This window comes from Cryptotermes secundus, unplaced genomic scaffold, assembly GCF_002891405.2.
Source record: "Cryptotermes secundus unplaced genomic scaffold, Csec_1.0 scaffold584, whole genome shotgun sequence".
In the NCBI taxonomy this organism is placed as follows: Eukaryota; Metazoa; Arthropoda; class Insecta; order Blattodea; family Kalotermitidae; genus Cryptotermes; species Cryptotermes secundus.
The window spans coordinates 879,695-906,045 of record NW_019735468.1 but is presented as its reverse complement, the minus strand read 5'-3'; the positions used below and the strand labels follow the sequence as shown (position 1 = coordinate 906,045).

General features: G+C 41.9%; 1 protein-coding gene across 1 annotated transcript in view; it reads right to left on the bottom strand.

The window, feature by feature from the left end:
• Window positions 1-1,878: 1,878 nt before the first annotated feature.
• Window positions 1,879-26,351, bottom strand: part of LOC111869380 — a 159,535-nt gene continuing 135,062 nt past the window's right edge. The window contains exon 3 of the mRNA XM_023860874.2: window positions 1,879-3,972. Coding sequence (XP_023716642.1) covers window positions 3,286-3,972 — 687 coding nt within the window. The 3' untranslated portion in view covers window positions 1,879-3,285. The remainder of the gene's footprint in view (window positions 3,973-26,351) is intronic.

Sequence of the window (26,351 nt, the reverse complement as noted above, 5' to 3'; positions counted from 1 at the left end):
ATTTCAAGTTTCGTGTCTTTGTGCATGGCTTTCCTTTTGAGTATTTTTGTAGAGATTTCAAGTACATGAGATCACCGGTTTATCGGCCTGTATACACCGAGCTTTGATATTTTTTTTTAGAATATAAATAAGTAAAATGAATTCAACATTTGTGAAGCCTTTCCGTAGGGTTGAAGAAATTTTATGCAATCGAGTTTTAAAGTGATAAGACTAAAGTTCAATTACAAATACTACAAACTGGAATACATGTGTACAATATAATCTTCTGGGTTGTAGCACCACGTTGTCCTGAAGTTTCGGAGAAACATGGCGCTTCTTTACAGTCAGTTTTTATGTTGATTCATTTCTTGTACAGATTTATTATTACAGAAGGAAATTACGTATTTTTTCCCACGTAAACTATAAATCTTCCTCCACAATAGTTAAGCAGGAAGTCAACTGATTAGCTAGCGTTTATGGAGGTCTACGTAATAGAGAAACTGTGAATGAACTTAGTGATGAAACGCAATTCATATTTTGGAAATGACCAAAGCATGCAATCTCTCGCAGAACAATTCTCATTATATAGAGTCAATAATTGTTTTTTATGATTTGTTTAATATTTCAGGTAAGAATTTTAAATCGCATTGAATCTATATTTTACAATACGTAAAAGGTAAGAAAGTTGGTAAAGTTGTCCCTGTACTTAACTAATTAAGCACTATGCCATGAAGGCTTGTGGAAAAAGGGCTGTATAGATCCACATTTTCTTAATCTTGGCACTAGTTGGAGGTGAGTGGTCAGCTTCACGCCCCGACCGCTTTACCCCGGGGAAAGAGCCCCGGTACCCATTGTGTAGGAGGCTGGGTAGACCCCAGAGCCGGTCTGGACGACGTTGGGAAAAAATTCTTGACCCTACTGGGACTTGAACTCCGACCCCTCGGTCCTCCAGCCCGTAGCCAGTCGCTATACCGACTACGCTGTTTTTTATATATTATATTTATCTTTTTTAGATAATAAAGTTTGATTGAATCTTCATGTCAAGTAGGAGTTGTATGTGATCTGTAAGAGATAAAATTAAATTCGGCAGGAAACTTTTACTACAAAAGCTCATCTCCAGTCGTAAATTTAATCGAAATTTGCTTAATAGCTTAGAAATTTCACCATGAGTACAGCAGGACTCGACCTTACCTGTTCGCTTTCTGTCTGATTTCTGGCCAGAGAACGCGTAAAGAGATACGTGCAACGTACCGATGAAGAACAGTTATGANAAATCCCAGAAGACTGCTTTCTTCATAGTCACCGCCGTGAAAGCCTCAAATCTTACAAGAACAGTTATGCCAGTTATGCCCCCGGTACCCTTGGATAGGAGGCTTTGTGGGACCCAGGTCTGGACGACGTGGGGAAGAGAAAAATTTTGCCTTTACCCGGACTTGAAATCGCACTACTCGACCGTCCAGCCCGCAGCCAGTTGCTATAACGACCGCGCTATCCTGGCCTTGTTCTATTAACAGTAACACCATATTTGCGGTCACTTCACCAGTCTCAACATTTCCTGACTCCTCGTCAAACTGTACTGTTTTTCTTCGTACACTTTAATCGTCCCTCTTGCGATAGATTTCTGATAGCTTCGAACTGCGACCAGAGAGGAAGAAAGCAATATACTACTTCTGAGGAAAGCAGATAACATACACGAATGTTGGAAACATAAATGCATGAATTTTCTAACACTTCCGAAGCCCACAAGCAAACCATTGACAAGTATGTAACTAGCTGCATAATACTGTCTTCAGAAGTTAGGCCTAGGCCTGGGCTTGTCAAGATGTTTCCAGCTTCTAAGCAACTCGAACTTTCATCACCACCTTTACAGAATGTAAAAGTAGAAGTAATTGGCGATCCTTTCTTTATTTATTGCAATGGCATATACAGTTCATACACTCACATAATAGCGTTACAAACAAATACAAAACTTCGTACTGTTACTTCCAAACCACGTCTCGTGGACAGTATGAAGCAACGATTCTAGAACAAGTCTTAAAAATGTACATAACTTACACGATGAAGACTGAACTGTCTTCCCTTCAAGTGGGAATCAATTACATCTATAACAGAGACTAGAAAAATGACAAAAGTATAGTCTGTATATTGCTTATTTGCCACATTAAACGATGCTGTTGTCGATTTGTCTACATCCGATAGACGCTTTGATTGCCTTCAGAATCGACAACATTTATTGCGATGTATTTACAAACGCATTGCTAGAAACATTCTAATGCATCACTAAAGACGATTGCTGAAACGAAACATGAACCATAACGCCTCTTTGGCTTGTGTGCCTTGGCAACATTGTCAGTTGAGCAGACCTATACAGCTAACGAAAACTAACTGGGTATTCCTATACTCACACATTTCATAGTTTCTGACTGAACGGAATATTTCAGTGATATTTGTAATTAAAATTGAAATGTCCATCTTTCAGCCTCATACGTAAATTTCTGGCCTAAGTATATTGTCCAAATTCATGTGATGGATCAGAAATTAAGAAAGGAGTAGAAATTTAACATTTACCGTTAGAACCTGTTCTATTTCTTGAAGTTAGAAAAGTTGAGTGTTCGTTTTAGCCGCAAATGTGTGTTCTAACTCTGCCTTTAGGTTTTAAAATACAGTCAGCATTTTAGCTCTTAATATATGAGCTGTTAGTAAATTGTACTGCGCGAAATATCTATTTCCTCTCTTCGTGGATGTATTTCGAAGAGATAAGTCAGTTTGCATTGTTTTATTCACTGGCTTGTATACGTTCCCTAAACACGATTAGAAAAAATCCATTTACTCGGCAACACACTGAGTCGTCTCCAGGACAGTCCGGGTAGCAAATTATACCGCAGCGGTCAGAGGCGAGAGTAAATCTTATCCTAAGGACAGCAACGAACGGGAAAATCGAAAATGTGGAGTTCCCTCCGTAAACAGTAGAGAAACATTTATTCAGAACACCGGAAACAGTTTCAGAAAGAACGGCTGCAGCAGGAACAGCCATCTTCTTTGCAGTACAATTGTCACCTACGAAGAAGTTATAATAATGTGGTGAAGTTGTTTTGTATGTGCATATTTGAAAAATGTACCGCATTCAAGTTTGAGATTTATATATTTTTCGCATATCTAGAGTCTGAGTAAAAATTACATTAGAGAGTTCTATCACAATCGCTTTGGATCTATGATCCTGTCTAGGCCTTAAAATATATGAGCCATTCTGTAAAATGGCTAGTGCAGTGTATGCCATTTTGCAAGAGAATAAAAATCTCAGAATAATCAGAGTATGTTGCACTTATTCCTATCTAGGGCCTCGTGCAAATTGTCCATCATGGGAGAGCATACTTCTTTGCTAGCCTGTCCGGTTTCTAAAGAGTCCACTGCCTTCATAAGCTCCTTGAAGACAGCTACTACCCGCCAGTTATATTTCGCACTACACTCCACATACGTGCATTTCCAATGTTTTTTTACCAAGTTCACTATATCACGCCTCTTCTCTCGATACTCCACATCTCTGCCAGCGGCACCGCCACTGCTGGTTCCGGCAATTGCTGCCGTGGCTCCACCGGAACCAGAAGTGCCAGTTCCTCCCGCAGCGCCATTTCCCCCAGAAGCTCCGCCAGTGGCGACGGAAGACACAAGTAGATCCTGCTTGTTGCCGACTACAACGAGCGGGACGTTTCTCATATCCCTGCTCTCTAGCATCTGGTCACGCAGGGTCCGGATGTACTGGAACGTGTCTGCGTTAGACAGGTCGAACACCAATACGTAGGCAGTAGCACTTCGCAGGCCGTAGAAGCGATAGTCTGTCCATTCGTAGAAGGAGTTGACTGGGAAATAAGGAATCACTGGGATATCGGAGATCTTCAGCTCGTATAAGTGCTCATTGATGATCACAGAAGGGTAGTATGTGTGTTTCCGGTCTGTTGGGATGTAATCCTCCGAGAAGTTGTTCCACACGAACTGCTGCTGGCAAAGAACACATGTGTCNGGGTGGGGGGGGGGGGTGAAGGGAGAGAAGAAGTATATGGGGACAAAGTACCGAGGAGAATTCTGGATCCTAGGGGAGATGTAGTGAGTCGAAACTGAGACAGTTGCTTAAAAATATTTTCTTAAATTCATATACTTTATGTTCTCCTGGACTAAACAAATAATGTGAGATAATAGGGCACTGGGAAAACAAAATATGCATACACAATTTTGGTCTTCATTGAACAATGTCGGTATTGTAAAAATTAGCGACATTGTTCGAACCTGAAGGACCGCAGAAATTTCCTCTGGAGCTTCGGTAAATTTCAATCATCCGAGAATCTACAATTAAAATTAATTGTCATGTATCTAATAACTGATGTCTGAATTGTGTAGTATTCATCGAAGGGTTACGTTTTTTTAAAATGAGTAATGTTTCTGCTTGGTACTCAGCCTGTGTGTGTTCCTGTAATTTGAACTAATTTACTCATTTGAGTTGTTAATTAACTACGCTTAACGGGGATTTGAAAACATGGATGGTACTAAGTATTCGTGGAGACTTTGTTCTAATTGTGAAATTGTCCCTAAATGCTCGTTCTTCCACCCCATATTAATCTAGTGCATTCGGAAGACTCGGCTGTGATATTTCTGTGGTCAAGTTTGCAACAATTCTAATTGAGCTCTGCTTTCAACATTTTCTATCCGGAAGACGCCGAGGGTCTCGGAAGTCTCAACGGATGACGCAGACTTATTGCACCTCACCAAGTTCTGTCTGTTGCCGTCACAAAAATGTAACTACTACCGCTGATGAACATATCTAGGCATACGAAACGTGAGATGCAATAGGAAATTTGGTCTACGCAGGTTTATTTAAGAGCAAACTTCCTCTTAATGTTTGTAGGAATCAAGTGAGAAGGCGGGTTGTCGCGTCATCAGAGACAGAGGAGTAAGTTTGCAGTGTGGCCAGATATGTCTTGCTGAGTCTTGTTTGCAGGCAAATCATAACGTACGCAATTTAGGTTATTAAATTCAAATTTATGGGATGTAAAACTTACAAATACTCGTAGGTAATATAACAAATAATTTACTCTACTTTTATTTTGACAGGTGAGTGTCTTGCCGGTTATACAGGCAACAACACACGCTAAATTAGCCAGGTCTCAGTGCAATCCGTGAGGTGAACACTTCCTTCGGTAGGTAAGTAGTTGTGCTAGACTTTTATTACGGCCTACATATATTAAAATGGAAATAACGAGATCGTTAGATAAGTAATGAGTTGGACTGTAAGTAAATGCAGAGAAAACCAAGGAGGTATGAATGTTCATGACTTGTCACCAAAACAGAACGCAAAATTTTAATATAAACAGAGCTCGTACATACATAGCCGGTCAGGGTAGCCAAGCGGTCTAAGGCATGTACTGTCTCGGAAACCGGGATCGTGGGTTCGAGTCCCACCTAGGGCATGGATGTTTGGATGTGTGTGAGCGTTTTTCTGTGTTTGTGTTGTCCTGTGTGTAGGTATAGGCCTTGCGACGAGCTTATCACCCGTCCAAGGAGCCCTACCGTCAATAAAATGATAAAGAAACTGATAAATCAGACCTGTGGTCCAAAGTAGGAGCAAGAAGGAAAAAAATACATACATAGAAAATGACGCAAAGTTCCGATATTTAGGAACGACAGTGACGAATCAAAATTACATTCACGTAGAAGTTAAGAGGAGATAAAATTTTGGGGATTCTAATTAATATTTCAGTGGCGGAACCTTGTAAACGCGGCAATGAACCTTCGGGTTGCATAAGAAGTGGGACGCTTCTTGACAAGCTGAGGGACTGCCAGCTTCTTAAGAAGCGGTCTTCTCCTTCGAGTTAGTTACAAATTAATTTACACTCGACTCTCAGCTTAGGACATGGTATGGGAAAAGGAAGGACAGTTAAAATATATTTAACAATATTGTTTCAAAACCAGAAGGCATACACGTATGTCATACGACTGAGGTGGATTTATGATCAGGAGAGAAGGCTAGATAAAGTTTATAAAAAAGAACAGTTTTCTAGTTCAGATGTTCCTACAATTCGACGCTTCATGACCTAGTCATTTGAAAGAAAGTATTTTTAAATAAAAATTATTCATCAGTCAACGGATCAATGAGAATTCTGTGTTGCATAAAATGAAAAGCCTACAGAGCTTCTTGTGTCAGGTGTTCGCATGGTGTATTCTGTTGATATAGATCATGGTAAAGCTCTGAATTACTGGGCTTTGCACTTTATCCATTGCCCAGTATTCTGAAGAGCGCAAGAGAACAGAACGTTTCGGAAACTGGAGCTGTTTCCGTCCTCGGGTGAGGGGGTGGGAGGCGTCTACTCTTCAGTGATTGAGGTGAGCTCTTTCTAACGGAACCAGCAGAGTTGATGTTTCCCACCCCCTTATCCGAGGACGGAAACAGATCCAGTTTCCGATATGTTGTGTTCTTTTATGTTTCTTTCTTAGAATACCTGACGATGGACATAGTCCGAAAACTCTGTAATCCAGAGTGTTATGCACCATCATCAGGACAGTCTAAAATCGTTGGTCAGTTTAGATAGTTTACAATTGTCAACTTAAGATTTTCCGGGGATTAAGCAGGACAGGAAAGGAAGAAACTAAGAATTAAATAATAAATTAAGAGACATATGAGCGATAGTTGAGCTCAGAGAGGAACTGATACAGCAAATGCAGACAACCGCATAATGGAATGAGATACCCAAAGGCCCCTCTTTGTAGTAATGATGCAGAGAACTTGAAGTTAACTTCTAAATATGGCTTATCAACTGTTCAATTCTATATATATTTCGGCCGATTTTCTTCTTTTGTTCCTCAAGCAGATCGGATTACAGTCAGGTTTCTTTCGTCTTTTATTTTATTATAGAATAACCAGGGCTTGTCGTTCATTGTAATCGATTTGTTGGCGAAAAGCGCCAATAGCGCGAGGCGTGGGCGGAGGGTATAACCGCCACAGATCGACTGCATTGTGAGAAGCGCAGGCAGAGAAAGAATAAAGAAACTTAATTTAAAAAGAAATTAATTTCTGCCATTTTAGAAGGGATTACAGCCACTGAAATTATCAACTTAGAAATCGTTAGCCGTTTACATCACTTGGGTTTCCCGTCATTTCAGTGTACACCTGACCTCAGATCCAAAGGAACAAAGGAAATAAGTTTTTTTTTTTATTATCTTCATACAGACGGCAGGAGAGTGGAAAATTTCTTTTACGTAAGGTTCATTAACTCATATTTTGTATTCCGAATGTTTCTATCGAAACCAACATCTTCAATCATTTTATACCCTGAATAACTTCAAAGCAACATTCATACAAGAAACATCTTGTTGGGAAGTGTCTCTCTCTTCGAAACCTCTTCATTCCCTCGTTTAGTGTATAGCTTTCCAACCACCTGTCAGCGTTAGTAACTTTTACTTCACTTTCACTTCAGTCAAACGCTGCTTACGTTTATGTTTAAAATAAGATTTCAAGCACTCGCTTGAGTTGAGCGTTTCCAACCACACATTTTGTTTTGTTTCTCCTATGTCTCCTTCTTTCATTTTTGTCTATTTGAAGTCGCGCCAATCCGCCGAAGTCAGAGGCCTGTTAAGACAATCGCAAGCTAGCGAGGAATTTTTAGTTCCTCGTCCAGTAACCAAGCCAGAGGACCACCCCTTCTCGGCTACCCCTGACCGTTAAGCACCTCTTCATTATATCCACAGCTGTAGCGTGGTCGGTATAGCGACTGGCTACGGGTTGGACGACCAAGGGGTCGGAGTTCGACTCCCGATGGGAGCAAGAATTTTCACTTCTCTACGTCGTCCAGACCGGCTCTGGGACCCACCCAACCTCATATCCAATTGGTATCGGGGGCTCGATCCCCGGGGGTTAAGCGGCCGGGGCGTGAAGCTGACCGCTCACCTCCAGCTAGTGCCTAGGTCAAGAAAATATGAATCTATAAATCTAATCCCCACACGGCTTCATGGCATAGTTAAGCACAGGGACAACTTTACCTTACTTTACTTTTACCTACTGTCAACTAAGTGTCAGTTGCCAATGACTACTTTTTCCGCAGCAATTATAAAACAGTCTCTACGTCCGAACTGCTCTTAGTATTGTTATAATGAATAGAGCTCAACTAACACAGTAGAGAATAAAATAATGTTTTCTAACGCGTCAAATCGTCTCAGTCAATAAATGATGTCATTATATATAACGCCCTAGGAGAGAGAAAGACCCCATAGAACCTGCATTCTTTTTCTTTTCGTGGTGTGCGGTGAAACTGAGCCCACTTGGTACGCCGGCCTCTAATTAGCCTATTGTAGCAGCACCGGACCATGTATTAGTCTGGAGCATTCGGTGGAATGAGAATAGGCAGGGGGAACCGAAGTGCTCGGAGAAAAACTGCCCCATGCCACTGTCTCCACCATAAATCACAAATGACGTGACCTGAATTGAAACCTTGGTCGCAGCGGTGTAAGCCGGCGACTATATCGGAGCTGTGACGCGACGTTAGTTCCCTAGTTACTGTCACCTCTTTAAACACGCGTGCTAACTTACTTTTACCAGTGTCGTACAAACTTTCTTCTTTAGCATATAATAATTTATTCTCTTTGGATATGAAGGCCTTTGTATTTCCAAGCATTATACTCGTAGAAATATAAGAATGCCAGAAAGATGTGATACATAGAGAAATACACAGTTTCTACATTTTTCATTTTAATGTTTCTACCTGTTAACAAAGCCGGTCACAGTAGCCGAGCGGTCTAAGGCATGTACTCTCTTCGCTCGCTTCGAAACCGGGGATTGTGGGTTCGAATCCCACTCAGGACATGGATGTTTAGTTTGTGTGTGTGCTTTTTCCTGTGTTTGTGTACAGGTAGAGGCCTTGCGACGAGCTGATCACTCGCCCAAGGAGTCCTACCGAATGTGTAAGATCTAGAAAAACGGAAGTGAACGGAGAAGTTCATGGAGGTAGGCCTAAGCCCACTGGGGCTGTAGTGCCAAAGAAAAAAAGAATCTGTTAACAACAGATTTTATGAACACGTTAACAATATTTTTGTATCTTCTAGGGAGGAATTTTAAATTATCGCTCATAAAACCTTCGCCGTGTTTCTTATCATTACTTTATGAACAGTACTGTAGAATTTGTAGGCATGTGTACGGTCTATTTCCATTCAAATTTCGCGTTAATTTGCAACGGTTCCTGCTATCAAACCGATAATTAAACATAGACTTTAACGGCCGCCAGTTTCTTTTCTTATTTTAAAAAAATACTTTATCAAAAGTTGCACATTGTCACGATTTAGACTGATAATTTTTGGATGATTAGATTTATTGACTACTTGCAGGTCGTAACGACAAATAACTATAACACTATCGCTGATTTCCAAACTATGTCTTGTCAGTCTGCTTTCACTAGTCGTTGCTTGGTAACAGCTCTCAGCAGTGGCTATTCCTCTGCTTCCGTGTGCTGAAACCCCGTACAGAAATGACTGCCAACTATCAACTGAACTGGTTTCCTCAGTTCTCTTCTTTATAATGTATCGGTTCGGACCGCGTAGAGAACGCTCCGTTTCCCCCGTTGCATGCGTAACCGTTGCCCAGAAAAGGTTCTGGTATAACTGCCCATCTCACGGTCGTTGCATAGCAACAGCTATACACGCTACAATATTTTTAAAGTTCTGTTATTATATTATTCATCGCTAGCGTCTCTCCAATCCGTCATGTTGGTATTATTTATTGCAGGAAATTAAAAAGTAGGTGTTTAGGATAGCCTCCAATGTTATAATGTCCATACTAAGTTTCATAAGAATTCGTCGCGCGGTTTTCTAGTCAAAGCATACGGACAGACAATCACGATCGGCCGTATATGCGTCCATTTTATGCAGACTGTGCAAACAGCACAAAATACGCAATAATACAGACCGATGAGGTTTAACAGTGGAAGTAAATAATTGTTTGTTTTTCAAAGTGCACATGCGGCAGAAGCTGGTCACTTCCAGGTAACACACAGACATTGTGTCATGTTTAAACATTATCTGAACAATCCGAAAATAATGACGTAACTATAATTATAATTGTAATCCTCACATTTCTCTCAGAAATATGATTGTCAACGAACTGGACAGTCTCGGTGCAAACTTGCGGATCCCCCCTTCATAGCAACATCCAGAAGGCTAAGGGGCCACTCAAGCCGCATGCTCATCGTATAGTGGGTGCCCTTCCCTGGTGTATACGCTTCCGATGAGTGAAGTTGACACTCACCTGTCCTCAAATATAGAGGTCGGAAAAGAATGGAAGTTTACCTACCCTGCCCATACACGCCCTCTTGCCATGCTTCAAGGACCGCTGTAACTTTGCCTTTTACCTTTTATACAATATTTTGAGCTCGTCGTGAAGTTTCGTATGATTATGAAACCGAACTTCTGTCGCCTTTGTCACAAAACCCGGTAATTGGACTTTCCTTGGCTGCAGAATTCGAATCTACATTCCACAATCTACTTCCATAAGACAGGAACAATTGTTACAACTGTTAATGGAACACATCTAATTAGTTGCTGAGGCTTTAATTCTGTTTGATGTTCTCTGCAAGCTTCTGAACGCTTTATCCTCTTCCATGCAACAATACACTTGTTTATGAAGCACGGGTTTCTTGTCATTGATTTCCTCAGTTCAAACAAAGAACGCAAGTTTAATCAATTCTGACGATTTCTTCGCAGTCTCCCTGACTGGTTTTATTCATTTACCGCGTTCCCTTTAGAAATTGTGGCTTTAAATGCATTTCTCTCTGAATGAGAGGAACTGACGGAAAGCAGAAGTTCATGAATAAACAAGACGTGACGTCATGATTGTTGTATTGTCTCATCTGTGTACCTCATCCGGAACAGGAGGCATGGCTTGCTCCAGGAGTTCTGTTGTCATGCAAATAAGAGATTCCACACGCAGAGATGGTCTTTAAACAGCAGCTCACAAAAAAATCGACATGTGACAGGATTGACCGCCTCTGTGGTCTAGTGATCACAGTTCCTGGCTACAGATCCAGAGGTCCCCGGTTCGATTCCTGGCGCTACAGGATTTTCTGAGAAGTAGTGGCCCTGGAACGGGGTCCACTCATCCTCATGAGGATAATTTAGGAGCTATTTCAAGGAAATAGCGGTTCCGGTCTAGAAAACCGAAATTAACGGTCGTGAGGATTCGTTGCGCTGATCACGCAACACACTCTATCCGCTAAATCTGGCACTAACTTCGCCGAAAAGGAGCGGTTGCTCGGGCGGTATAGTTCTCTTGCGGACTCAAGCCACGAAGTTTTTTTTTATATGACAGGATTGAAAGCTGCTTCTTCGTAATTATATCTTCCGGATCCGTTTTCAGTGGATGGATTTTGTTTTAAAGGCAGAACGTCAGAAAATGTTTTAACATTTCCGCTTTCTTCAGCCTATTTTGACACTGTTTCAAGACCTTACAATTTTGCCCGTTTACATTATTTAATGACTCTCGATCAAGCTCGAAGACTAGTCGACATAAATTGGATTTAGTAGCATAAGCAATGTCAATGCCGGGGCCTCATGGCGACGGAGACAAAACTCGAAGCTTAATAGCAAGGAGCTTTTGAAAGCTCAAAAGCTCTCTACTGCTCAGAGAAGACACTGCGTCCGGAGCTTTCTTAGTTGATATGGCATCCTTACATTTTGAGAGTTCCTACAAGTTTCCTAAAAATAAAAATTCACCAGTTTTATTCCGTATTTAAAAGATAAGAAATTTCGAAATTCCGGGCGTCATTCTCGATGATTCGATGTTTTTTAACGCCCGTTATTCAGTACCGTAATAACCGAGGATTTGTAGCTGAGTTTTAACGAAGTCAGCCTTGCGTAAATCTACACTGTATGCAGCTCTTTGAAGTAATTCCAGCAGACAAAGGTTTGTTTTAAATTACGTAGAAACATTATCCGCATTTGTGTGGTTGCAACGAGAAATGAAGACAATTACAGAATACGAGGGAATGTAAAATTGAAACAAAAATAATTCTGCTATGATATCATTTTCATTCCAAAATATAACATGGAATTACGAGCAGAAAGTCTACTTTCCCATTGCATAGATTTGTAGTCCTACAGAACTATTATTATATTTATTTTATTTCGAGACAACCAACCCCAGTCACAATAAAGATAGACCAAAAATAACTGGAGAATGTGAAATGTTTTAATATTTGTGTAGCTTGTTAACAGATGATGGAAGGTGTACTAGTGAAATTAAATCCCGGATTGCCATGGCAAAAGCTGCATTTAGCAAGAAGAAGAATCTTTTTACCAGCAAATTGGACTTAAATTTGAGGAAGAAACTAGTGAAATGCTACATTTGGATCATAGCTCTGTATGGGGCTGAAACATGGACACTTAGGGCAGTAGATCAGAAACATCTGGAAAGTTTCGAAATGTGGTGTTGGAGAAGAATGGAGAAGATCAGTTGGACCGATTATGTGAGAAATGAAAAAGTGTTGATTAGAGTCAGTCAGCAGAGGAATATCCTGCACTCAATAAGAAAACGGAAGGCTAATTGGATTGGTCATGTTTTACGCAGAAACTGTCTTCTAAAAGAAGTTATTGAAGGAAAGATAGAGGGGCGGATAGAAGTGACAAGAAGACGAGGAAGAAGACGTAAGAAGATGCTAGATGACCTTGGGGACAGAAGAGGATACTGTCATTTGAAGGAGAAAGCTCTAGATCGCATTAAGTGGAGGAATTGTTTTGGAAGAGACTGTGGACCTGTCGTCTTGACAGATTACTGATGATGATGATGATGATGATGATGTATCGTGGAGAACATATTATTTATTACATACCGGTTCATGGTATTCACCTGGAGAGGTTGATTAAAATCGCTAAAAGACTCAAACAAGAGAGACAAGAACCGGACGGAAATTAGAGCCAGGCACCTACAGCGTAAGAGTCGACAGGATTTCACTTATGCCTCCTATTTTAGGGGCGTCAGATTCGAGTCCGGAATTTGGAATCGGGTGTCTCAAGTGAGGAACTTCATGGTTTCGGTGAAGACTCCAGATTAGCGCATAAATTGGGCCCCAGGCGCTTCTTCCCATAGCTCCCCAAATTCATCATTCACAGATCGTCTTATCATTCCATTCCGTAACTTAAGAATTTTACAAAATGTTAAATAAAATTGAGAATTACTAAATAATCATTACTGTCTATTATCAAAGAAGCTTCGACATTACAGGAAAAACTGCAGACATCTTTCATTTCTGTGCGACATGCAGGCAGGGTACGTCCATCTACATTTGAATTCTAACCGCGAAGCGGTGTAACGGACGAGATAGTCTGATTTTAGCTGCAGCTGTGCCCGTTAAAGGGAAATTTAGGTTAGCACTGTACGATTGCCTAAGATACAAGCTGGAGTCGTTTTGTTGAAATTAGGCCAGCTACTGCGTCAAAGCTGATCGTTATTCACGTTAATACTAAGTCCTGATCTTAGCAATTAATCGTAAAATGCACATATATCATATTAATGGGGATGAATTAAATTCCGAGTGGAAAATATTTGTGACTTTACTTTGATTTTATGTTATTTTATTTATATTTCAAATTACTATATCTATGCTTGCGAACAATATGAGCCCTCAAGTGCAAGCGTTTAAAATTGCAGCTGGAATTCACACCACACTACCGTAGTTGTAGGCTGTTATTGTATTCTGCAGGGAGCTCCTCTAGTAAGTTTTAACAAACTGCATAAGACATTCATAGATATATATCGACTCTTAGGTTATTTAACAACGATATATCAAATGCATAGATTTTGTATCATCGAATAAGATGAAAGGGTGATTATAAATGGTAAAAATTAAGGATTTGGAGGTAACACCCTGGCATACGCGTGAACAGAATGAGAGAAACGATTACATTTTTCACTCAACATATTGTGACATGAGGCCCGACAGCTAGAAAAGAGCGAAAGACACAACCATTGCTAGACAACCGCTGTTTAAGGACGCAACAATACCAGAGCGGTCGCTAAGGACGTAACAATGGAGGAACTGTTGGAAGCGGGTTTTTCTATGCGGTCAGCGCCAATAGTAACGTCATGGAAAAATGGAGGAAATTTTGGAAACGGTGTTTCCTATGCAGTCAATGCCGAGGCTATATAAGGAGTTATCTGGAGCGTCTGACAATAATAAAAATCTGGCCTTGGGCCCCAGATGAGTGCTTGACACCGAGACAGACTGGCTCACTGACCATCAGTCGTAACATAACTTTGACTTGTGAGTTAGTTCGGCGGTTGGAAGCCAGTCGAGAATTGGCAACTGAAGTTGGAGGTTGGCAGTTGGAAGTCAGCCCATTGCGGGAACTAACAGTTGAAAGAAGTACCGGCTGAAAACAGCGGTCAGAATATTAGATGGAGTGAGATGGTCGCCAGCCTGCAAGGACCTGAGCCCGGAATCAGAGAAACGTCCGCCTTTGGAAGCCGCTACCAAGCAACGTGACTGAGGACACTAGTCTGTGTGTAACAGAGGTCTGTGAAGTGTAGTCACGAACTGTAAAATTACCCAATAAATCCAATTATCAATGCAAAACCGGTCTATGTCCACTCGAACACGCGACAGTATCAATGGATCATTTGTGACAGTTCTCTCTTAGTTAATCTGACGAAGCTCTCAGTACTTCAGGCTATACAGCCTCCAGTGATTGGATAATAGGGGATAATGGACAACAGCCGAACTCTGCTTCATGCTGATTTCTTGCTTGACTTATTTTTCAACTGCCACGTGTTCCTCCGAATCGTCGCTTGACTTCCAATGGACTACACAGAACTATTCATGTCATGGTTTAAGTCAGGCATCTCGAACATAATTTTTGTGTATGACACCGCGGTATGCAGTAAGTCATGCAAGACAAAAAAGAAGATGGATGAACTGATCTAAATTTCATGTAAAATTTGTATGCCGCACTTGGGAATAAAGAACAGAGACCTCGTAGACTTTATGGATTTTCGTCCTAGAATTCATAATCAGTTTCATGCATTAAAATTTAGTGAAGGCCATGATTGGAATTTCATTAGTAGAAATGTACGTGGCAGTTCGTGAGTAGAATGTCGACTGAGAATCCGGGTTACAAAAGGGAATTAGGGTCAGGAAAGGGAATTGTACATGTAAAATCTTAACGATAACTGAAACGGGCAGCTAGCCCTTAAGCGGGACAGATTTCCTCATTCTAGTTAGAAACGAAGGGTTCGAGAGTGAAACTATTTGCGGAAATTGGAAACTTGACTCGAAGTGGAACGCCAGTCGACAGAAATTACATACCTCTTCTCGAATGAGCGACTGAGAGCGAGTTAGCTCCCCTGTATTGCCGGGCTATTTATTTTGAATTAAATTGGCTGGGGTACAGTTCTATGTATTCACCAACAGCTTGTTCAGACTAGTTAGATGGTAAAATACTGAGTTCAGTGGCCGACAGTGCCTACTGATGCCATTATAATTCGTGCACATTTCCTGAACTTATTATCCTAGTTCCTGAATCATAATATCATAGTTTCCACATCCGATGGACCAAAATTCGTAGTCGAATTACGGGACTGAACTCTTCTGTTCTAATTCACACATTCAATGAACGAAAGATTCGTTTTTGCACTCTTGGAATTCTCACAAACCCCAAATCACGATTATATAATTTGTGTCTATATAAAATCTAAAAAAAAAGTACATACAGCTTTGAAAATCTGGTTAACTGTCCCAGTACACTATACACACCCAATTCGGCCTAGAATTTTAGAGTGTTGATCAACTTCGTATCATCTGATCAGAAGAGACCAGCCCACGTCTTCCTTTAGCTGACAGTCCGTATCTCGCTTGTTCCACTGAACTGACACGCTTTAGGCAAACATCTCTGTCTTGAAGCAACACCTTGTAACACCGAACGACTATGGTGGTCGACCAACACACAACAAAACTCACACCTCACAAACAACATTCAAGACAGCCACAACAAGCAAACCAAATAAAACCAAAAAGCAATCACGTGCAACCCACATAACCGAAAAAAAAACCTGAGGTAACTGCAATAGGAGAACATAAATCAGCATTAAACTGAGCAGCTGTATCCGTGTCCGCAACACATGTACACCTGACGATGGCCAGTTAGGCCGAAACACGCAGTGACATAGTATCCAATAAGGAACGCTGAACGACGTTGCATTTAGACGGCTCAAAGAACTCCTAATTCAGATGTAACAACACACTATATGACCAGTAAATCCATAATTACACGAATCTTATTAAACAATGAACTGTCAGCACAACAATTCATAATTGAGGCAAATGCGGTATGTGATTCGTCCCAATTTCCTAAAACAAGAGAATGCTGACGATCTCCTTTTTGTTTAACCTTACTTATCGTAGTAACATTACCAAAAATGTGAAAGAGTTCACAAATGCTGTTCACATAACTATCTGCATGCTGGTTTCCAAATATATAATTCCTGGCCTTACGAACGGGTGTGACGTAATGGAACATAGATAGAACGTGAGATTCCAGATTTCCATTGTCCTGTTAGTTGTGTTTATCTTTCGAAAGAACGTGAAGCCTCTATTTTCGTAATAAAACAACCCGATTGCAATTATGTAGTCTAACCCGTTCAACGTATGAGCCGGAGAAGTTGCCGCACGAGCACGGCGCTTTTATTATATTGCAGCAGCAAAGCTCGCGGGTTAAGGACTGTTAAGGCGCGTCCACATTACTCGTGCTCGTGCTCGCCAGGCTTGTGCTCGTAAGGAGACTCGTCTGACTTTTACTTGTTCTCGTAAATCTTCGTTCACACTACTTCAGTTGCTCGCCAGGCTTCGGCGCGTGAGGATCCGTATATTTACTCGTAGTGTGTATAGGCTGTAGTCGTATTTTAATTTATTGGTTATAGATTTTAAATTAAAAATTTGCTTGTCTCGTTACCTGTCATATCGTCCACATTACTCGCGAGCATAGCGAGTCACACGAGCACGAGCACGAGTAATGCAAAGAAGTGATGGACGAAGGGAGCGGTTGATGCATGTCTTGTCTCTGTTAGAGAGTTGTAGAAAACCTACTTGTCGTATCCAGTTCTTTCGATAATGTGCGTGATTTTTGTCGACGTGTTAAACGGGGCAGTTAATGCGTGTAAAAACTTGTTAGAGGGGCACGCCGTAGCGTAGTTGGTTAAAACACTATGCTACAAGCCGGAAGGTCGCGGGTTCAAGTCTGATGAGGTTATTGGATTTTTTCAATTGAGCTAATCCTTCCAGCCGCACTATGGTCCTAGGGTCGACTCAGCCTCTAACAGAAATGCGTACCAGAAATATTCTTGGGGGTAAAGGGCGATCGGCGGGTAAGGCCAACAACCTCAACGCCATCTATGAGCCGATCGTCTAGAAAATGTGGGAACCTCAACATCTCACAATCCTATGGGCCTCCACGGCCTGTTACAGGGATATTATATATTTTTTTATTGCTAGTGGGGTGGGACTCAGTTCCTTGTACTGCGGCCACTTCTGGCCTATTGTACCATCCCCAGATGATAGTTGAGTGTGATTGTGGAGCAATTGGTGGAATGAAGATTGGCAGGGGAAACCGAAGTACTCGGAGAATACCTGCCCCAGCGCCACTTTGTCCACCACAAATCCCACTTGACCAGACCCCGGGATCGGACCCGGGCCGCCACGGTGGGAAGCCAGTGACTAACCGCCTGAGCTATGGCGCGGCCTGTTGCAGGGATAACTTTACTTACTTTACAATCTTGCTAGAATATGGATCGGATCCCCTTCATCTTACTTCCAAATAAGAGTTCCTAATTTTGGTACTTGCTGGACCGTTGCCATATTCAAAAGAAATAATTCACTGATTTTAAAAATAATTATATGCATTATGGCATTCCTGTTGGGAGCCTGGATAGCGCAGTCGGTACGGCGACTGGCTACGAGCTGGACGACGGAGAGGACAGAGTTCAAATCCCAGTGTCGTCAAGAATTGTCTCTTCTCTACATCGTCCAGACCGGCTCTGGGGCCCACTCAGTCTCCTATCCAACATGTACCTGGGGCTCTTTTCCCGGGGGTAAAGCGGCCTGGGCTTGAAGCTGACCACTCACCTCCAACTAGTGCCGATGTAAAGAGAATGTGAATCTATACACCCATTCCTCCGTACGTCTTCATGGCGTAGTGCTTAATTCGTTAAGCACAGGGACAACTTTACCTTTTCTTACTTTATGGTACACCTGTCATGTTTTACTAGAAGATCTATGTCCACAGTCTTGCATTGAACACAGTGTCGGCTGATGTATTTAATAAAACAGTCTTCTAACTATGGGGCATAGTCCATGAGAAGCTAGTGCGCTCCCTCTGCTCTCCGAAGCAGGGTGTGTTATTCCCCATGTAGGCAACCTTAAAGAAGAAATTTTCTCTGTAAACATATTTGAATTTTCCCCCGGGGTATGAATACTGGAATTATGTTGAAAATGTAACCTAGCATTTTTCTAACGATGACGTAACGGTCCACGTCACTAATTGGTGGTGGCGCACCCTCAGCCCCACAGAAGATGGACTACGTTTAGTCTGCTGCTCAAGAAATTCACCTCCTTCTATGGAACCGGAAGGACAATGACCGTATTAATAGGAACACACCGCTCTCTCTGTCTTCTGTCTCTCACCCTAATGGAAGAACGTAGAAAGGCGACGCTTTACTTTAGAGTACGTAGGTGAATATTTTGATTTACGAGGAGAGTAAAACCATCAGAATGAGGAAAATTACATAATGAGATTCGTAAGTTATACTTTTCATAGATCAAATCAGGGTTACAATGCATGGGACGTACAGCATGCGCATGCTTGGAATAGCTGTGAAGACTGCTTGGGAGGGTTAGTCGTACATGGGAGGACGAGGTTAGAGAAATGTGACGCAGGAATGCGGACTGCATTCTGCGGTCTTGCATATGTGATAATGAGCCTTATTGTGCCATGAAAATGACCAATTTTTCCCAGCCTGATGATGTTCTCAGTCTCTCTCCCCTCAGTTGTTCAGTGCGTGCCACATCGAAATCGATTCGTTTTGTGTTCAATGAACAATCGAATTTAAAATGACCGCCCTTAATATGACAACGAGATATATAGTACGTTCTTTCACAGGCATAAACCGGGAAGATCGAGGCAAAGTAATGAACTGTGTAGTTGCGGTTGCCGCATATAAAGGGAGGAAAACAGAAGGAGCAAAGCCACTCGTGTGTTTCGTGTCCGTGTAGCAGTGGAAACCACAAGTCGGTAAGGCGACAAGGGCGTACGTGAGAACGGCCCCTGCTTTGACATTTGATTAAGCCGTACATGTGAGTTCACCCGCAGAGTTGGCCGAACTGCTAGTTCCTTGTTTGGAACTGCATTAGGAGTTGCGTGAGCCTTTACGTCTGGCACCCATTCGTCTAAAAATGTCAATATTAGGACATTAATTGATGTTTTTCGTGAAGAATTAAATAATGTGACATGTGGACCCGTTGCTATGGAACGCACTGACAGACGCTTTTCATGGAGGTGGATTCTTGGAGACCAACTCGCTACGGAACACGTTTCCGTGTAAACGAGTGATCATCAAACATTTCCTTGGGCACCGATGCGCTACATAAGCAGCCGTTCAGATCGGAACCAAGTCGGTCAGTCATAGCAAAATACAGAAGACAGCAGAAGACAGACTAGAAGATATGAAGTTCGTGCTTAAGATTGTGTAAATTCTTGTAAGTTTTGAGGTTTTCGCAGCGGTGACTATGAAGAATGCCGTCTGCAGCCACCTACTCACGCTGGTTCTTCGGTCGCGGATTTTTCTGTCCTGAAGATGGAGGAGATACTTTCCTCCGAAACGTCGGTTCACACAAGATCTACCCGGCGCTACATCCCAGAAGACGGCATTCTTCTGTAATTTTTTCTACCCTGAAGATGGAGGCGATACATTCCTCTGAAACGTCGGTTCATACAAGATCTACCCGGCGCTACATCCCAGAAGACGGCATTCTCCTGTAAGTTCTTCTACCCTGAAGATGGAGGCGATACATTCCTCCGAAACGTCGGTTCACAAAAGATCTACCCGGCGCTACATCCCAGAAGACGGCCTTCTTCTGTAAATTTTGTGGGCGAGGGCCGAGCAGCAGTCGCATTATAATTTGGACTGAGCTGGCACACTGGCATCGCTGTAGCACTGAGCGTTGAGTTATACTGGAACAGCCGGACCGTTTTGCTTCCCATTGTGTCCGAAGCACGCCATCTGTATGAATCAAGACGTTTTGCCGAGGTTGAACAAAGCGCCATTTTCCACCATGTCTCTACATCTGTAAGCCCTGCACTGTCCGTGCATAATGGATACGAATGGTAAGCCCCGTGCACACTGCGACCGCAATAGTATTTGCCGTTCTCATTCCTGTCCTGCAGCCTGTTACTTTACGGAACTGTGACAAACTGAACTTTTGCATCTGTGATCTAATTTGTTATTCGGTTAGATGTTACCCAGTCGCGAATCAGGCCTGCTGACCATGCCCGATTCAGCGTTAATGAAGGAGCAGTAGCATCAGACAGCATCATTGCTTGCATGGGGGATCGGCTCATATCAATACCTGCACCTACGAAGGACAACATAGTACGGATGTACACGAGAATACACGTATTTCTCAAGAGGGACTCGAATATGTGACCCCAGTTTGCAGATATGTCTGTTCGGACCGGCCTCTGCGATCGGCAAATATTTTTGCCTACTGAATTTTGCTGCCTCCTCCAGTTTTATGGGCTGCTGAAAATATTCAGTCAACATTTATTCTGAGACATCCGGAGTGATCAGTGCGTGAACGTAACAACATGCGAGGTTAATTCTAAATTCTGTATCTGAAACGGCAGCTGTACAGCCTCTGTGGTCTAGTGTTCAGAGTTCTTGGCTACAGATTCAGATTTTCTAAGAAGTGGTGGGTCTGGAACATGGTCCACTCAGACTCTTGGGAGGAGCTGAGGAGCTATTTCAAGGAAACAGTGGCTCCGGTCTAGAAAACCGAAATTAACAACCGTGAGAATTCGTTGCGCTGACCACGCGACATCCTCTATCCGCTAAAGTTTCCACTAACTCTGTCGACAAGCGGCGGTCGCTGGGTCGGTAGAGTTCGCCTGCTGACTAAAACCACGGAGTCTTTTTTGTTTGTTTGAAAGGCAGCTATGATCTTTTTCTGTGGCCAGTAATAAGACATCAGAGCATGGAGCAGCGTGGTGACACTAGCGGTGTATACTTTACTTCAAGGCGTATTCGGTTCGAATCTCAGTAGGATTAATCATCATCCCTATTGAAAGATTTTGTAAAATTCCACTCTCTGTCTAATTAAATGTAGATACTTCACAATCGCTTACTTTGAAATCCGTAATTTATAGACATACTCCGTTCCAATTTTGCCAAACCTGTGCAGCTGAAACAGCCTCGTTAAATAACCCAATAAACAATATCAAATTAGAGGTGAGCCAATGCGACACAAGGGTTTAATAGTGACACTTGTGGAAAATTATAGGAATTAGTGTCTGTCTAACCTGCCAGCAGTAAATATGTGTGAAACGAACCGCTGGACAGTAGCTCTTTGCGTACGACAAAATTGTCACAATTTCACCAGGCAATTCAGCGTCTATAATGAATCCGCTACCTCGGATATTCGTATCAATTAATTTTTTTATCTGAAGCTATACGGTATTGACAGGAGTGGACAGATTTCGTTCGGAATTATGCAGCGATGCATAGACAGCATTCCGTATTGCTCATCAAGCACTATGAATTGACCTGTTATGATATATAATATCTACCGAGTGAAATGAAACTGACCGTTTTCATCAGCGGACTACGTTGCTACTGATTTCCGAAAGTTAATTAAGTGTGAAAGTGCCTTGAATGGGTCGGCGTACAGAAAGGGCCATTCGAAATTTTATCTAATAAATATTCATAAACACAATCATAAATGTAGTGTCATAGTTTCGCGTTGTACATAAAATAAAATCTGTCTAACAACGTTTAGTGAAATGTTTTCCATGTATTGTACAATCATTTTAGTTGAAAAGTAAGGATGGTTATACAGGCATGACCTCATCACAACCGGCATCCTTTTTTAGGTAAATAAAAACGTCTAAGACATAAAAGTGCCGGTCACGGTAGCCGAGCGGTCTAAGGCTTGTACTGTCTTCGCTCGCTTGGAAATCGGGATCGTGGGTTCGAATCCCACTCAGGGCATGGATGTTTAGTTTGTGTGTTTTGTGTACAGGTAGAGGCCTTGCGACGACCTGATCACTCGCCCAAGGAGTCCTACGGAATGTGTAAGATCCAGAAAATCCGAAGTGAAGAGAAGTTCATGGAGGTAGGCCTAGGCCCACTGTGGCTATAGTGCCAAGAAAAAAAAGACAAAAGTTTCACGGACATTCAGTAAGCTTACACATATACAGCTGAATTCTTCTTTAAATTTAAAAATTCATCTGAACTCTTCATGAGCCTCATGCATACCGACTTTATACAGTTCCGCTTTAGAATATAAATTTCCACTGTAATAGTAACTGAGCAGTAGACCGTCTTAGAACCTTGCCCTGTTGATAAAGTTACATTTTCTGCTTCGTCTCTTTGTTCAAAAATGCGAGTTTCTACCGAGCAATGAAATGGAATTGGTTTAGTGAAGTACTCAATATAGACCGTCTCCAGTAATACGTACTTCGAATATTCTGCCGAGACGTGATCCTATTATTAAACATTTTCGTTTATAATTTCTTGCCGAATATCAGCGCTTGGTTTGCTGACGCTCCTAAAATGAATGCAGGGCTCTGCTGATAGGTGTACATACATTTGGTACATATCCGGTCTAGAAAACCGAGATTAACGGCCGTGGGGATCTGTTGCGCTGACCACGCGACACCCTCTATCCTCTAAAGTTGGCACTAAATTCTTCGACAAGCGGCGGTCGCTCGGTCGGTATAGTTCGCTTACAGACTACAGGCCAAGGGGTTTGTTTTTATATATATACTTTGCAGTTTTATCGTTTGTAGGCCATGAGTAAAAGCACGAAAATGGAGGGAGAAACAATGGAGATATATTATTTAAAATTTTTACCGTCAGCACATTTTACTGAGATATTTTGGTTGAATGGTTCTTAGTTATCTGACGTTAGTGCACTAATATCAGAGGTCATTTAGCGTTAAAGATTTTTGCCAGATAATTAGGCCTGCCACATATGTAATTTCTTTGAACTGGACAGGATTACGGAAGCAGCCATACGGGTTTACTTCAGGATACTTCTCACGCTGTTGCCGGAGGAACGACAAGGAAAACATCTGTAAAGTTAGTCGGTATCCCAACCAAAATTCTGATATGGAACTAACTTAGATTTTATGTCCATTAAAACACAAGGCAAGGATAAACAATTTCAGTCCGATAACTTGTAGGACGTAGGTATAGATGGAAGAATGATATTAAAATAAACATTAAATTAGTAGACGTAAGGGCGTTGACTGGAATCAACTGTCTCACGATTATGGACCATTCAGGTCCATAACAAACTTGAAACGTCACGGCCAACTGCAAGATTGTCACATTCCCAATAAGGACACTGCTCCATGCAGTTAATTACATCTTCCTCTCAAAAATCGCACTGTACACATGTTGAATTCTTTTTCGGGCTCATGGTAACACTGGAGTAATGTAGCGTACAGCCTCTTCAAAATCGACATGTGTGTATTTTAGCCGTTGTCTGCGGGGGAGGGGAGGGGTAGGATCAAACACATGAGAAGAGCAAATCGGCCGCCATAACCCCAAGGTATTTACCCATCGGTTTTTCCGTAAGGTTTCCCTTGGTTGAGTTTTGAACTAGAGTAAATCTACTCCGAAATTGATGGAAATATTTTGCCTGAAGGTCCTTCAGGACACACGTCGTTGAGATGAATGTCCTCTGCACCACATTACACTGTTGCCGCATTCATATCATCGGTAATGCCACAAGAGAAGAGTTTCTTGCACTGAGTGCAGGAATCCCATTCGGTGTAATATTACTACTGTTACTACCAGTGTTACTAACCGAGAAATTTGGTTCAGTCGTTGACGCTTCTGACTTCTTCCCAGTTACAATGTCGAACTCGACATCTTAGCGACGTTTTTTGTGATTTTCCTTAGGCCTTCCAGCAGGATGCTGGGATAGTACTCCACCAGCTCCTCCCACATCATTTTCAATTCAGTACTTGCTACCATCCAATCATTCAGCGCCATGTAATCAGAGTTACTGAACTACTTTCGTACTGTTGTTACTACTGACACACGGAAGGCAGGCCCATGTATTGTCAACGCGGGAGTGTCTGAACAAGGAAATTTATCGTAAATATATGAGAAGTTATATTTAGGTCGGTAGAATAGAAATTATTAAAATAATGTGATATTTATAAAAATTGAATAAATCCTTTCAGTGACCAGTTCGAATATTTTGTTTATTAGTTCAGTCTTGATAGTTTAATATATTACGAGTATATTAGTGTCAGGACTTGATGCCTTAAGTTTAATTGATGGCCATAACTCATCTGAGATCGTGACAACTTCTGCGTAGAAATTATCTTTATATTTTTAGCCTTCCTTCCTTCCCCTCTGCGCTACAGATCGGGGTGAGCTTTGGCCTCCAGAACAATCTCCCTCCATTCTTCTCTGTTCTTAATTAATTAATTAATTTTTACGGTGTGAGGTTGTAACCCCAACGCCCAACCCCCAACCTGGAGGACTAGAATATCCCTTTTCGTCTGGCTCCTATCCTTGACCTGTCCGACATGGATGATCCTACCAGTAGCTACGCTACCGCCGGCATAGCTCTCAAGGTCTCAAGATGACTCAAACCCCGCTACCACGATAAGGTGGAGAGACCACCCATGGGAACATTCTTAGCCTACTTTCCTAAAGTAAGCTTATGCGATCTCCAGCTTGTCTGTATGTCTGTAAATCCCTCTCTATCAACTCCTGAATGCCTGGACCGATCTTTATGAAATTTGGTATGGATATCATGGCACCTGAACTTCATATATCCTTCTCAGCAGTCTGTGTGTCCGTGTATATCCCTCCTATCGTTGCAAGGAAATTACTCAGTTAAGTGTATCCCTCCAATTGGTGCTGGCATCGGTTCTGTAAATACGTTCCCGCGACAACGAATACATGCAGCTATATAAGAATTGTTAGATGTGGCACTTTCTATGCGGTCCCTGTCCTGTCAGAGAGAGTCTATGAGCCTCTGTGTATCCCCCTGTCATTACTAGGTAACAACTCGGTAAAGACTTTTCTACAACAAAGAAGAATTGTTGGAGGCGTCGTTTTATGCAGTCAGTGTCCTATCAAAGGAAAGTATGGGATTAATTCTTTTCAGAGAAATAAGATAAAATCTTGTGCATGCAATTATCTCATCAGTGCCTGTCCGCTGTGCCAGACGGCAGATATATCAAATGCACTCTCGTTTTGTGTTACCATGCACCAAACTGATCCCTTTCCCAAGGGCTCAAGCGCTTGCCCAAGCAATTCATTTCCTACGATTAACTGTTAATTTAAACAGAAAAATTTGATCGTTTCAAGAAAGTTGTAGACAGAAACTTAATGCTTCTTATTTGTCTCAGTGATTTCTTGTTCAAGCTTTTCTGCCTTCACAGATTATGCCCTTTTACCTGTGTCCATTCCGAATTAATTCATTGTGAAATTTGAATTACATAGACAGTAAGCAGGACTCCTTGGACGGGTGATCAGCCTGTCGCAATGCCGCTACCTACACAGGGTAATACAAACACAGAATCAAAGCAAACACCTATACCTCGAGTGGGATTCAAACCCACGATCCCATTGTTCGAACGGGCGAAGACAGTTCATGCCTTAGATCACGCCATTGTGATCGGCTTGATCATTAAGTATAACAGTTTAATCACAGCAGTTGACTCTAAGCCAATGCCAGTGAGTGATCAATACACTACTAGTTTCTCTAGAGAAGCTTACGACAAAATATATGCGAGAATTCACCCATCTGCCAAGGGTAAATTTATCCCAGGAAGCATTTAACCGCAGGGAACAAGAGTGGTTGGCAGTTCAAGAGAGCAGAACCCAAACGGAACCCAGTCTGCAACCGCACAGATGCCTTCCCTGACAGATTGTCGATAGCCGTGGAGCTGTTGCTGCTAAGCATCCAGCCTAATTCTAATTCAGTCGCTACCACCGACTTCTGCACCTATGTAAGGATTCTAATCAAAGTGACGGCCTACCTGTTGGTACTATGAAAATTAATCATTATGAATATTTGAACTTTTCTCTTTACAAAGCGGTTTGTTAAATGCAA